Source organism: Caretta caretta, chromosome 8 (assembly GCF_965140235.1).
Source record: "Caretta caretta isolate rCarCar2 chromosome 8, rCarCar1.hap1, whole genome shotgun sequence".
NCBI classification, from domain to species: domain Eukaryota; kingdom Metazoa; phylum Chordata; order Testudines; family Cheloniidae; genus Caretta; species Caretta caretta.
This window is the reverse complement of record NC_134213.1, coordinates 50,262,796-50,278,303: the sequence shown is the minus strand read 5'-3', so window position 1 is coordinate 50,278,303 and position 15,508 is coordinate 50,262,796. Positions and strand designations below refer to the sequence as shown.

The window sequence follows — 15,508 nt, the reverse complement described above, 5'->3', positions numbered from 1 at the left end:
GACATGCCAGGATCTACATGGATGTTGGGCAGCCTCTTCTTCTCCATGCACTGGGCCCCATTCAGGAGATCAGGGAGGGAGACCAAGCCCATGCAACATACAGCCTCTTCCATCCCACTCCCTGTGTACTGAGATGCTCTTGGGACAACTTGGGCCTGATTCGCCCATCACTGACTTCAGCGGAGTTTCCTGACTGATACTGGTGAGACTTAGGGTATGTCTACATAGCAGTCAGGAAGTGAGTTGCAGCACCTGTAGACATACCCGAACTAGCTTTGATCTAGCAAGCGTGACTAAAAATAGCAGTGAAGCCACACCTCTGCCAAGTCTTGCTCTGCACACAAAACCATGCACTATCCATGGTACCCTCCTGCATCTCTGACATCTATCTAGCGCAGGGGTCGGCAAACTTTTTGGCCCAAGGGCCACATCTGGGTGAGGAAATTGCATGCAGAGCCATGAATGTAGGGCTGGGGCAGGGAGTTGGGGTGCGGGAGGGAGTGCGGGGTATGGGAGGAGGTGCGGTGTGCAGGAAGGGGCTCAGGGCAAAGGGTTGGGGCAGAGGAGGAGTGTGGGGTGTATGAGGGAGCTCAGGAAAGGGGGTTGGGGTACAGGGAAGGATGCATGGTGCAGCAGGGGGCTCAGGGCAGGGGATTGGGGTACAGGGAAGGGTGTGTGGTGCAGCAGGGGGCTCAGGGAAGGGGGTTGGGGCACAGGAGAGATACGGGGTGCAGCAGGGGGCTTGGGCGCAGGAGGGGTGTGGAGTGCAGCAGGGGGTTGGGGTGCAGGCAGGGGGCTCAGGGCAGGGATTTGGGGTGTGGGGTGCAGGAGGGGTTTGGGCTCTGGCCTGGCGCCACTTACCGGTTCCATGGTGGCAGCAGTGTGCACCGGGGCCAGGGCAGGCTCCCTACCTGCATGCCCTGGCCCTGGCCCCCTGCTGCTCCCAGAAGTGGCCAGCACCACATCCCTGAGGCCCCTGAGGGAGAGGGGGCAAAGGGCTCCGTGCATTGCCCTTGCCTGTGGGTACCTCCCCTGAAGCTCCCATTGGCCGGAAATGGGGAACTCCAAGGCAAGGACAGCACACGGAGCCCTCTGCCCCCACAGGGGCTGCAGGGACGTGGTGCCGGCCGCTTCTGGGAGCAGCGCAGGGCCCGCAGCACCACGAGGATGGCAATCCCATGGGCCAGTTCCAAAGCCCTGAGGGGCCGGATCTGGACCATGGACCATAGTTTGCCCACCCGTGCTCTAGCAGATACCCCAGTGGTCTGGCACTTGTCTAGCTGGAACCCCCATGTGTCTGTGGCATCTGGTTCTGGCAAACTGAATGATTTTTTGGGAAAGCCCAGGTCATACTCTGCTCGGTTGGAAAGTTGCAAACCCAACAGAATTAATCACAAAAAAGACTGCAGGGCCGGAAAGCAATTAGAGCCGTAAGTGTGACAATGGAGTGTGTGAAAACTACAATATTAGATGTCATTTTTGCTGCATTTCATGAGGTGAACTGCCTTGAGAAGCAGAATTTGATTAGAGGGAGACACCACAGACTCATGAAACCAGGGTCTGGCTTAACTTACCTGCCAGCTTTCTTCAGAGACAATTACTACTTTTGCAGACAAGCAGTGAAAGGTAAGTCCTGCAAATGGGCCAAATTCTGCTGTCAATTACACTGGTGTAAATCTGGTGTTACTCCCTTGACATGAATATCATCCACCCCGTGGAGTCACTCTGGATTTACCTTTATGTAATTAAGAGCAGAATCTGTTACTGAAATATTTCACTGACAGCAGTTGCCAAGTAAAGCCAATTAAAGCAAACACAATAAAGGGGTTTCCTGGGCATGCATTTGTGGAGATGAGACATGCTGAAGAACTGTGACAGGCTTAAAGAGAACAGGCTGGTGGTGTCAAATGTCCTCTCCGGAGAGCCCGAGACACTGAAAACTAGACTAGACAAAATCTTAGCTCAGTCTATTGTAGGGAATAACAACACTTCCTTCCCACACCCTTCAGTCTGTCTTGTTGGTTTGGATTGTTAGCGCTTTGAGGCAGAAAATGGCTTGTCAATGTGTCTGTGCAGCCTCTGATCTCAGCCGGAGCCTCTGATCTCAGCCGGAGCGTCTAGGTGTTCCCACAATGCAAATATTTAAAATGGTAAAAATCATAAGACACAAGCTGGCTGTAGAGGATGAGTCTGGATGAAGAATCTATTTTCTGTCTGTGATTCCGAGATAGGGAATTATGGACAGTGAAGAGAGGCAAGCACCAAAAGTCCATTTCCTCAGCAGCTGAAGAGATTGCAAAACTCCCATTGACTTGGGTGGAACCAGGATCTCACCCCAGGGCTATTTCATTTGTCTGATTCCTTTGTAAATTCTTTACAGGTGTTTTCCATGTTGTTGCCATGGTGAGTCTACTCCTTATACTAACGGGATGCTATCAAAGTCATTTAGGCCCCAAATTCTACATGGAGTTGGGGCCTGATTCATAGCCCGTTGGAATCAATGGGAGCTTTGGATCAGAGCCATACTGAGGACAATGTTGGTGACTGATAGATTCGACTGAAAGGGTTATATAGAGAGTAAAGGGTCTGAATACCTTAGAGTCTCCCTTTAGTTGCTCCATGTAAAGAAATTCCACCTGGAATTCTGTAGGGTAGGACATGTCCCCAGGTTTAGCTGGCACCCTTTGTTCTTGCCGTTAATATCAGCACTAGAAGTTTCATAACAACTAGGCTTTCTGTTCCCCCAGAAACGTGTTTCCTTCCACAAGGTCACCTGTTAATCCACTCTTTCCCATGAATCCCGAACTAGTGTCTCTAGCTGAGATGGCCCAGAGCTGAAACAACTGGATCTGTACTCAAATCTCCCTTCAAACCCAAAGGGGTTCAGATCTGGGGTCTTGGGTCAGGTCTCTCGCCTCTCCAAAGAAGACATCCAGATCTTTGAAAGGCATATACACAATGCAGAGGTCAGAATTAACATCATATTGCTACGGTGTCTCTACCATTACCAACCTCCTATACAGTGTTAAGAGATTTCACTCTGGATTGTGTTAAGAATGTGTTCCTAGATAGCTCCGGTATTGTAGCCATGTCGGTCCCAGGATAGTCAAGAGAGAAGGAGGATGAGGTTATGTCTTTGATTGGACCAACTTCTATTGTTGAAAGAGACAAGCCTCCGAGCTTACACAGAGCGTTTCTTCGGGTCTGGGAAACTTAGAGCTCCGTGCAAGCTCGAAAGCTTGTCTCTCTCACCAACAGCAGCTGGTCCAATCAAAGATATTGCCCCACCCACCTTGTGTCCCTAGGGAGCACTGACCTTTAGCACTCTCTGTAATGATTCTTTCCCCCTGCTCTTTAGTTACTCTTCCTTTACATGTCTCAACTCCAGAGAGTTGGAAGCTGACTCCGTGTAAGTGACTCATTTTTATATGAAGTCTTTTCTTCCATCATCATCATATTCCAACTCTCATGAAAAGCCCCAGGGCACTGTATAAGGAAAACAAATACAGTGTAATTATAGCACAGTAAAACACTGCTCTGTTAGAACAGAAATCACTGCAGTCGACAGAGAGGAATCACTTTGCCAGTCACTGAAGTCTGGCAGCTCTTTAACAGCACAGCCACACTGCCCCTCCTCCCCCCCGGCCAGGGGAGGGAAAGGAAGGGAAGATGACTAGCAGTATCCACTTAAACTGTGGGAAGCATTTAGGTCAGCAGAAGGTAATTAGCCAAACTGGAAGCTGAGCAGGTCTCCAGAGCTAATGTCCCTACTTTTGCAATGAGTGCCATAACATCTGTAATGATCACAGCTGGGCAGGCCGGTGGGGTTACATGTCACCCAAACGGTAGCACATGCACCAGTACAGAACATGACTGAGCACGGCACCACGGCTGCCTCCAGGGGATGTCTGGCTTCTGCAGAATATCTAACCCCACTTCCTCAGCATCGCAGGTTACCCTCGAGAGCTCCCAGCCAAATAACGGCAACGGCTAACCCTGCTTCTCTCACCCCCCCGCCCCCGAGGGATGGAGTCAGAGAGGAGCAGATGGCGGAGAGCATGAAGGGAAGAAGTTCTGCTGCAGGGAAGAGCTCTATGTAGGTGGCCTTGCATTCATGCCTCCAGGCACACAGACGGAGCGGGAGAGAACTGCTGGCCCTGTCAATGTGCAACTCTTCCTTGTTTTGTGGGGGACGCAGAGGGAGAGAACTGGATCAGGTTTTGAACTGCTAGTAACAGCATTTGCCTTCGGCTACCCCATCAGCCTGCCCAGCCCCTAGGATACCAACACCCACCACAGCTGCAGCTCTAGCCAGGATTCAGCCCACCATGAGCAGTGGGCAGTAGGATGGCCTCTGGAGGGGAAGCCATGATGCAGCTATTTGGATGGGGCTGTAATGTTGCCACTGGTTACCTGAAAAACAGAGTTATCTTCATTACTCTCTGGAAAGAGCTGTGTTTCTGAGTTTATCCAGTACATTGCTGGGTGCTGCAGTAAAGAAAGAATGGTATATTCACACAAAGGGAACCAAATTCCCAAATGCAATCAGCCCTAGGTGGCCTGACACCTGGCTAAAGAATATTTCAGGCTCTCCCCCCAGCCCTCCATCTCTTTCCCTTCCCAAGTTCCCCTCCTGTCTCTCTTTTCCTGCAGCCTGCTGGTTTTCATTTCCTTCCCCCTGGGTAGAGTAGGGGACCTGTCTGCTGACCATTTGGCCTCTTCTTGCAGCACATGATTCTGAGAGGGGTTCACAGCACATGGGGTCTTCAGGCCAGATGGCTCCTTCCTGCAGCTGAATTCCAGCCAGCATCACGGTGCCCCCTGAAATGCAGCCTCTGGGTCAGCCCACACTTAAAACCAGCCCAGTGACCCAGGATATCTCCTAATCTAATGACCTTTGCTTTTGGCCTAAGTCTTAGCTACTGCCCATCCCCACATCTGGATACTTATATACCAGTGCCATATGTGCCAAGGTGCCCAATGATTTCACAGTCCAGCTGTTTTTGTTGGGCTAGGGGAGAGCCTGGTGTGTGGAATAGCATTGCCACCAAGTGGCCGGTTTAGTGAACTAGCTCATGCCCATCTTCTACAACACCCGCGGAAAACCAGGTCTTTCCCACAGTGGGCCCCATGTAATTGTCTCATGAGGGTGCCTGCCAGCTTTGCTCCATTTGAAGGTGAAAGTAGGGCTTCTTAGGTGCTATCCCTGTACCCAAGCCTGGGATCTGAAAGTCAAGCTGTGTCCTTCCTTTCTAGCACTGCCTCATAGTAATCGAGGTTCTGCACACGGAACTTAGTTAACCATTCTGTAGATGATAAATGATCCAGAACATACTCCGGCTCCCTCTCCTATAGCTTTCTTAGCTGCCAGTGCTGGAAGCAATGAAAATTAATAGATGCTTTGGGAAAGATCCTCAGCTGGTGTAAACTGGTGTAACTCCACTGAACTCTCTTTACATTACCCAAAGATCTGGCCCAGACAGAGATGTGGAGTAGAAAGGACTGAAGATCACTTTTGTGACCCTGGCAAATGAGCAGAGTAGGTACTGGAATTAAACATTTTAGTTGGACACTAGTCTTTTTTCAAAATCAGAAATTGTTGTGGGGAATTTTTTAATTTTAATTTTTCAGGGTCTTTTCCCCCATGAAATCGAAAAACACCCATTGTTGTTTTTTATTTGGTCCTTCTCCGCTGATCCTTTTGCCTCAGTCTCTCTTCCTTCCCCTTTGCAGTGGCAAAAATGGAAACAGGGGAGGTGGAAGAGCAAACGAAAAATTCCAAACCTGAACATTTTTGCAAAAAAAGGTCCAGTAACTGAAAACACCGTTTCTTTTAAAAACTGGCAAAACAAAAATAACCTTGATGGTTATTCTTAATCTTTGGCCAACTTCCTCCCTGTTTTTTGGCCAGCTCTAGTGCGGAGATTGGTGTGGAACTGCTGTCCATCACCCATTCTCATACACAACGACACACGGGCCTTGGAGGATTCCCTACCCTGAGTACACAAGTCAGGAGCCGGGCGAGAAGATATTACTCATCTCTGTTTAACTGCTTGGGAAAGCATCACTCAGGTGCTGCACAGATTCAGTAGCTGGTCTGTGCTGCATCTCCATGCTACACAGAAGAGTGAAATGTGTTTCCTTTAATTCCACTGGCGAGGACGTTCCGCCCTAATGGGGGATGTATTTTTAGTGTTTGTTTTGTCTGTCTCTCTTGGTGTGAAACTGGCTGCCTCCACTGCTTGTCTTCTTGCACAGATACAGCCTGGTGGCGGGGACCCTGCAACCCTTAAAGTTTCAGCATGGTTTATCGGGTGCTGGCTCTCCGATGCCTCTTCAGAACTCATAGCAACCCTTGAAATTCAGAACCCTGGGAGTGGCAGAAGTTTCCGTTTATTATTTCACTTTTTAAAAAAAAACTTTCATGTGCATCCGCACTTCCTGGATCATACCTGGACAGGAAAAGGCCATCTCCTAGTATTTCCAGCATGAAGTAGCAGGAAGTACTGGAAATCTCACAAGATGGACAGATTGCCAGGCCAGTTTTGCAGACCCAAGTGGTTTGGAGAGTATGGTGCGGGCAGTATCTGAATTCAGGCGTGGTACTTATCCAAACCTCTGATCCTTTTGCAGCACTGGCCCTGGCATTTATATAGCCCGGGTGGGGGGGGGGGGAGTGTCTCCTTTTTCTGTACACACAGATAGGGGCAAAGAGGGTGGGTAGGAGTCATGGGCTCAGCATTCCAAAGGCTGGGGGGAAATCAGGAGACTGCCATTATGTATAGCTCACACAGGGATTGGTGCTCTTATCACTGTGGCGGATGTGGGGTTGGGGTGGGGAGTGAAGGAACGTTTTGGCAGCTGTTAAAAGAGTAGGTAAGGGTTGGGTTCCCCTGTTTATAATTTTGCCGAGAGGGAATGTGCACAGAATGGGATCTCTGGAGTGGCCACATGCCCTGTTCACCCCTCACTAATTACACAGTGCCTAATTGGAGCTGGGGAAGGATTAGCAGCTCAGCTTCACTGTCCTTGTGCTACTGGCCAGAGAAAAGAATTAAGTACTTTGTAATCCAATTACATGTGTCACCACAGGACTCTGAGCACCTACTGAGAACCTGAGAGAAGGCCACACCACCTGCCCTGACCTCCCTGCTGCCCTAGGCATTAACGGTGACCAGACCATGTTCTCTTTCTTGATCAAGGTGGGACCAGATGGAGAAGTAGCAATGGAACAGATCCCTTCAAGCACTATGGGCCAGATTTTCCAAGCAGTTTTGAGACGTATTTCCAAGTGCTCAGCACCCACAATTGGAGCCAGATTTTCAACAGGGCTCAGCACCCATCAGCCCCAATTATGACGCTTACTTTGGTGCCTAATTGATCGTTATTACTTGGATTAGAGTAGCATTTACAATCCCCAGCTGAGATCAGGGCTCCATTGTTTTCGGTGTTGCACAAATACATTGTGAGAGAGACAGAGCGTACAACCTAACTAGACAAGACAGGTAAAAGGGTGGCAGGGAAAACAGAGGCCCAAAGAGATGATGTGACTTGAAGGCCACCTAGCAGTTCAGTGGCAGTGAAGACAACCTATGTTCTCTGCCTCTTAGTCCACAGAAGGACAGGGAGGGATCAGAGATTGTCCCCTAGGGGCTCCCACATGCTGCTGGGTCACATTTTGGCAATGCTGCTTCTGTGGTAATGAGTTTTGCTTGGCTGCTGTTTTTTTACAACTTTTATCTAACTTGATGGGAAAGATCAATAATGGCCAGGCAGGAGAGAAATAAACCCATCAGAAACCAAAAGGAAGTGACAGACAAACCCATGAGATATTCCACCGAGATAAAATAGTGATCTGCGATCAGTGCCCAGGAAATTAGCTAGATTTCAATCTCCTGAGTCAGAAATCACAGATTGTGCTGCAGCTCTCAGAGCAAAAGACTGTTTCTTCATTAATTATCGACCATTTCATCTACACCTCAAAAATAAGAAACACAGTTGACAATGTTAGATGTCAAATAATTTTGGTAACAAATAAAGCTAGCTTATCATTTCCACCTCTCTCTGGCTGAGTCTCTCACTCTGAATTTCTGTCTTTTTACAGGCAACTACAGCAGGTCTCAATAGTTACTTTTAAAACATTGCCTTGTCTTTGTTAGAATAATCCAATTTCCCCAGCCAACAATATATGCAGTGGTCCCAAAAGAGCCAACCACTCCAGCTCAAAACAAGACACAACTTACATGAGCATTTGTTGACCTCTAAGAATATTACTTAGTGCTTCTGTAGTGCTCTCCATTTTCAAAGCAGGGTCTAAAATATTAACTCAGTGCTGGTCTACACAAACATTTAGTCCATGGCAAGCTGGGGCATGAATCTACCCTGTACTCACTGGCCATGTGGACCCTGCTGCCACGCACTAACAGTACCCTAGTGTGTTTTGATGTACCCTGCTTTGAAACAGGACTAGATCAGAGTGCATTAAGAAACTGTTAGTGTGCATCGGACCCTTAGTGTGTGGCAGTCTAGGGCTGGGTAGATTTACTCCCCAGCTAGCTGCAAGCCCTAAAATCATGCTGACAACACTCTTGTAAGGTATACAAGTGTTACTCCCCCAATTTTACAGATAGCATGCTGTTCAGTGCAAAATCTGGAGTTGTGTCTATGTTCTAAGCTAGAGGTGTATCCTTGTCATACAGCAACCGAGCAGTCTTGGAGAAATTGGGACATCTCTAAGCCCTGGTCTATACTAGGACTTTAGGTCGAATTTAGCAGCGTTAAATCGATGTAAACCTGTACCCGTCCACACAATGAAGCCCTTTATTTCGACTTAAAGGGCTCTTAAAATCGATTTCCGTACTCCACCCCTGACAAGTGGATTAGCGCTTAAATCGGCCTTGCCGGCTCGAATTTGGGGTACTGTGGACACAACTAGACGGTATTGGCCTCCGGGAGCTATCCCAGAGTGCTCCATTGTGACCGCTCTGGACAGCACTCTCAACTCAGATGCACTGGCCAGGTAGACAGGAAAAGAACTGTGAACTTTTGAATCTCAGTTCCTGTTTGGCCAGCGTGGCAAGCTGCAGGTGACCATGCAGAGCTCATCAGCAGAGGTGACCATGATGGAGTCCCAAAATCGCAAAAGAGCTCCAGCATGGACCGAACGGGAGGTACGGGATCTGATCGCTGTATGGGGAGAGGAATCCGTGCTATCAGAACTCCGTTCCAGTTTTCGAAATGCCAAAACCTTTGTCAAAATCTCCCAGGGCATGAAGGACAGAGGCCATAACAGGGACCCGAAGCAGTGCCGCGTGAAACTGAAGGAGCTGAGGCAAGCCTACCAGAAAACCAGAGGGGCGAATGGCCGCTCCGGGTCAGAGCCCCAAACATGCCGCTTCTATGATGAGCTGCATGCCATTTTAGGGGGTTCAGCCACCACTACCCCAGCCGTGTTGTTTGACTCCTTCAATGGAGATGGAGACAACACGGAAGCAGGTTTTGGGGACAAAGAAGATGATGATGAGGTTGTAGATAGCTCACAGCAAGCAAGCGGAGAAACCAGTTTTCCCGGCAGCCAGGAACTGTTTCTCACCCTGGACCTGGAGCCAGTATCCCCCGAACCCACCCAAGGCTGCCTCCTGGACCCGGCAGGCGGAGAAGGGACCTCCGGTGAGTGTACCTTTTAAAATACTATACATGGTTTAAAAGCAAGCATGTGAAAGGATTAATTTGCCCTGGCATTCGCGGCTCTCCTGGATGTACTCCCAAAGCCTTTGCAAAAGGTTTCTGGGGAGGGCAGCCTTATTGCGTCCTTCATGGTAGGACACTTTACCACTCCAGGCCAGTAACACGTACTCGGAAATCATTGTACAACAAAGCATTGCAGTGTATGTTTGCTGGCGTTTAAACAACATCCGTTCTTTATCTCTCTGTGTTATCCTCAGGAGAGTGAGATATAATTCATGGTCTCCTGGTTGAAATAGGGTGCTTTTCTTCAGGAGACATTCAGAGGAGCCCATTCCTGCTGAGCTGTTTGCGTGCGGCTGAACAGAAATGTTCCCTGCTGTTAGCCACGGGGAGGGGGGAGGGTTGAGGGGGTAGCCATGCGGTGGGGGGGAGGCAAAATGCGACCTTGTAACGAAAGCACATGTGCTATGTATGTAATGTTAACAGCAAGGTTTATCCTGAAAGACTGTAGCCACTGTTTTATAAAATGTGTCTTTTTAAATACCGCTGTCCCTTTTTTTTCCTCCACCAGCTGCATGTGTTTCAATCATCACAGGATCTTCTCCTTCCCAGAGGCTAGTGAAGATTAGAAAGAAAAAAAACGCACTCATGATGAAATGTTCTCTGAGCTCATGCAGTCCTCCCACACTGACAGAGCACAGACGAATGCGTGGAGGCAAATAATGTCAGAGTGCAGGAAAGCACAAAATGACCGTGAGGAGAGGTGGCGGGCTGAAGAGAGTAAGTGGCGGGCTGAAGAGAGGGCTGAAGCTCAAATGTGGCGGCAGCATGATGAGAGGAGGCAGGATTCAATGCTGAGGCTGCTGCAGGACCAAACCAGTATGCTCCAGTGTATGGTTGAGCTGCAGCAAAGGCAGCTGGAGCAGACTGCCACTACAGCCTCTGTGTAACCAACCACCCTCCTCCCCAAGTTCTATAGCCTCCACACCCAGACGCCCAAGAACGCGGTGGGGGGGCCACTGGCCAACCAGCCACTCCGCCACAGAGGATTGCCCAAAAAAAAGAAGGCTGGCATTCAATAAATTTTAAAGTTGTAAACTTTTAAAGTGCTGTGCTTAAAGTGCTGTGTGGCATTTTCCTTCCCTCCTCCACCACCCCTCCTGGGCTACCTTGGTAGTCGTCTCCCTATTTGTATGATGAATGAATAAAGAATGCATGAATGTGAAGCAACAATGACTTTATTGCCTCTGCAAGCAATGATTAAAGGGAGGAGGGGAGGGTGGTTAGCTTGCAGGAAAGTAGAGTGAACCAAGGGGCGGGGGGTTTCATCAAGGAGAAACAAAGAGAACTTTCACACCGTAGCCTGGCCAGTCATGAAACTGGTTTTCAAAGCTTCTCTGATGCGTACCGCGCCCTCCTGTGCTCTTCTAACCGCCATAAACGGTAACCAGCAGCCAGGTGATTTTCCTCAACCTCCCACCCCACCATAAACGTCTCCCCCTTACTCTCACAGATATTGTGGAGCACACAGCAAGCAGTAATAACAGTGGGAATATTGGTTTCGCTGAGGTCTAAGCGAGTCAGTAAACTGCGCCAGCGCGCCTTTAAATGTCCAAATGCACATTCCACCACCATTCTGCACTTGCTCAGCCTGTAGTTGAACAGCTACTGTCCAGGCTGCCTGTGTATGGCTTCATAAGCCATGGCATTAAGGGGTAGGCTGGGTCCCCAAGGATACATATAGGCATTTCAACGTCCCCAACAGTTATTTTCTGGTCTGGGAATAAAGTCCCTTCCTGCAGCTTTTGAAACAGACCAGAGTTCCTGAAGATGCGAGTGTCATGTACCTTTCCCGGCCATCCCATGTTGATGTTGGTGAAACGTCCCTTGTGATCCACCAGAGCTTGCAGCATTATTGAAAAGTACCCCTTGCGGTTTATGTACTCGCCGGCTTGGTGCTCCGGTGCCAAGATAGGGATATGGGTTCTGTCTATGGCCCCACTACAGTTAGGGAATCCCATTGCAGCAAAGCCATCCACTATGACCTGCACATTTCCCAGGGTCACTACCCTTGATATCAGCAGATCTTTGATTGCGTGGGCTACTTGCATCACAGCAGCCCCAACAGTAGATTTGCCCACTCCAAATTGATTCCCAACTGACCGGTAGCTGTCTGGCGTTGCAAGCTTCCACAGGGCTATCGCCACTCGCTTCTCAACTGTGAGGGCTGCTCTCATCTTGGTATACATGCGTTTCAGAGCAGGGGAAAGCAAGTCACAAAGTTCCATGAAAGTGCCCTTACGCATGCGAAAGTTTCGCAGCCACTGGGAATCGTCCCAGACCTGCAACACTATGCGGTCCCACCAGTCTGTGCTTGTTTCCCGAGCCCAGAATCGGCGTTCCACAGCATGAACCTGCCCCATTAGCACCATGATGCATGCATTGGCAGGGCCCATGCTTTCAGAGAAACCTGTGTCCATGTCCTGATCACTCACGTGACCGCGCTGACGTCGCCTCCTCGCCCGGTATTGCTCTGCCAGGTTCTGGTGCTGCATATACTGCTGGATAATGCGAGTGGTGTTTAATGTGCTCCTAATTGCCAAAGTGAGCTGAGCGGCCTCCATGCTTGCCTTGGTATGGCGTCCGCACAGAAAAAAGGCGCAGAACGATTGTCTGCCGTTGCTCTGATGGAGGGAGGGGCGACTGATGACATGGCTTACAGGGTTGGCTTCAGGGAGCTAAAAATCAACAAAGGGGGTGGCTTTACATCAAGTAGTATTTCAGGCAGGACTTCACGGAGGGTTCCAATAAGAAATGGTGCACCTAAGTTATTGTTCTTATTGGAACAAGGAGGTTAGTCTGGCCTCTGATTGATACATGGCTAGATTTACCTCGCTGCACCTTCTCTGTGAGTGACTGCAGTGTGACCTAGAGGAATGAGTCCCCTAGATGGTGGAGAGGGGGGAAGCAAATGAGTACAAAACAAATCTGGTCTATTTCTTGTTTTGATCCACTCCATCTATCTTTTACATCTTTGGCTGGCAGCAGACGGTGCAGAAGGACTGCATGCCATCCACATCTCGTGGCTGCCCGGCAGAAGATGATGCAGTAGGACTGCTAGCAATCCGTATCGCCTGCCTGCTCACCATAAGACGGTTCAGTAGGACTGACTGCAGGACTAAAGAGAATGACCTGGTCAAGTCACTCCAGATTTAGTCCCTGCGCCCACGTCTGTAGTGTAGACATACAGTAGCAAAGCAAAATAAAATTTTGTGGTGACAGGTGCTACAGGAGTGATCTCTATAGGTACATATATAAATAGCTAATAGATAAGGCGCCAGTAGATGGCAATCAAGAATACCTAGCATGATTCCACTTCCCGGCCTTTGGAGGGCCATCAGAAATCGTTATGCACGGCCCATGGCTTCCTCGGACACCTGTTCACATGAACTCTCACAATAGGAAGCTGTTTTCTGAGGTCCTGTTCAATTTCTCCTAAGATTTCCCTAAGTTGCTTCACTTTACAGACATCTCGGAAGGAGGCACTTGATACCCCAGAAAATAATTCGGCACTGCCAAATAGTTTTATTGGAAAATTTTCAGCAGCAACCTTAGCTCCTAGATACCATAAATACTGTGCCCTTTATAAGCACTTAGATGCCAACAGGAGAACGTGGAGTTGCCGTGACAAGGTTGATAGTGAAGAGAGAATGGCGGGGGTGAGGCAAAACAAAGGAAACACAATCTTGTGGTTGGCAATACACACACACACTCATGCACACACACACAGAAGCATAACCTGTCTTTTTTTTTTTTTATCTGCTGGCAGATCTGGTGCCAGGAACCGAATATGGAATTGGGATATCGGCCGTCATGGACAGCAAGCAGAGCGTCCCAGCCACCATGAACGCGAGGACTGGTGAGTTCCATGTGCCATCAGATCACAGACCTATAAACAGGCAAAATAAAACACACAGCATGGTACTCGCTGGCATCATTCTTAAAGCACAGCACTGCTTCCTTTAAACCACGCCCAGCCGTAGCCTTTGCAGAGCCAGGGAGAGCCAGTGCTGCCTGGTGCAGCCTCTGCTATAGGATCCTGCCACAGGCTGTGTCTACACTACAGCTTATGTCGCCATAACTTATGTCTCTCGGGGTGTGAATAAACCAGCCCCCTGAGCGACATAGATGCCAATGTAGACTATGCTATGTCAGTGGGAGAGCTGCTCCTCAGTGGTTGCTGGAACACTTTTACTAGCGGGGGTGCCGAAAGCCAGCCCCTTTACCCCTGTTGACGACCCCACCCCCACCCCCGAGCTGAGACCAGGAGCAAGGCTATGGGAGGAGGGGACCCGGACAGGGGTAAAAGGGCTGAGGCTGGGGGAGGGCTCGGGCCCAGCAGCCGGTACCCTGCATATGGGGCCAGTAGTGGAGCCCTGGGCATGGGCTGGCAGCCAGGACCCCACGTGCAGGGCCAGGAGCACATCCTCAGGGGTGGGGCTGGGATCCCGCATAAAACCTGGGGATGCTACAGCACCCCCCCATACCCGTAGTTCCCGCGCCTACACTTCTCCTGCCAACACAGCTACCGCCACTCGCGGGGGCTGGAGTAGTTAAGCTGACGGGAGAGCTCTCTCCTGTCGGCTTAGAGTGGCTACATTAGAGAGCTGGCAGCTTCGCCGCTGCCATCTCTCTAGTGTAGCCATAGCCACAGTCTTCCTAAGTATGTTTAGGTCTTGTAACTAGGGGAGCGTCACTTCATGTACCAAAAGCACTAGCCAGCTCCCCTTCCTGCCCCCTCAGCTGTTTCACACACCAGAGACTCCGTTGTTATCATAAAATCATCTCTGGGCACGTCTGGAAGCCATGCACCGTTCAGCCCTGCTAGGTGTCCTGGGCTGCAGTGTACGCAATTCAACCAGCACAACTCCAGTGTGCTGAGCCCTGTGGCTTGCATTATAATTTACCTCAGTGGTTCTCAACCAGGAGTACACATACCCCTGCGGGTACTCAGAGGTATTCCAGGGCATACATCAACTCATCTAGATATTTGTCTAGTTTTACAAAAAGCTACATAAAAAGCCATAGTGAAGTCAGTACAAACTAAAATGTCATACAGACAATGACTTGTTTATACTGCTCGACATACTATACACTGAAATGCAAGTACAATATTTATATTCCAATGCGTTTATTTTAAAATGACATGGTAAAAATGAGAAAGTCAGCAATTTTTCAATAATAGGGTGCTGTGACGCTTTTGTATTTTCATGTCTGATTTTGTCAGCAAGTCGTTTTTAAGTGGGGTGACACTTGGGGGTATGAGAGACAAATCAGACTCCTGAAAGGGGTACAGTCGTCTGGAAAGGTTGAGAGCCACTGATTTACCTCATAATCGTCTCCTCCCACAGAGCTTGACAGCCCTCGGAACCTCATGGTGACAGCCTCCACGGAAACGTCTATCTCCCTGGCCTGGACCCAGGCAAAGGGCCCCATCGACCATTACCGCATCACCTTCACTCCAGCTTCCGGGATGGCCTCCGAGGTGACTGCACCCAAGGACAAGTCTGAGCTGACACTCTCAGACCTGGATCCCGGTACAGAATATACCATCTCAGTCATTGCCGAGAGAGGCCGTCAGCAGAGCCTGGAGTCCACAGTGGATGCATTCACAGGTAGGGAAGGGCTGGGACAAGCTCTGCCAGGGCTCAGATTGGTGCAACTTGCTGGCATATCTCCTGACCTGACATCTTGTGCTCCCGAATCTCAACATTTTGTTTGGAAAAAAAAAGTCTCTAGCCGTTATGGTTGCAAATGTGAG

The 15,508-nt window shown here is 49.5% G+C and overlaps 1 protein-coding gene across 3 annotated transcripts in view; it reads left to right on the top strand.

Moving 5' to 3' along the window:
- TNR (tenascin R) overlaps positions 1 to 15,508 on the top strand; it is a 294,303-nt gene that overhangs the window by 249,907 nt on the left and 28,888 nt on the right. For all 3 annotated transcript variants that reach the window (XM_048860526.2, XM_048860528.2, XM_048860529.2), the window contains 2 exons: positions 13,517 to 13,606; positions 15,099 to 15,362. In XM_048860526.2, coding sequence (XP_048716483.2) covers positions 13,517 to 13,606; positions 15,099 to 15,362 — 354 coding nt within the window. The remainder of the gene's footprint in view (positions 1 to 13,516; positions 13,607 to 15,098; positions 15,363 to 15,508) is intronic.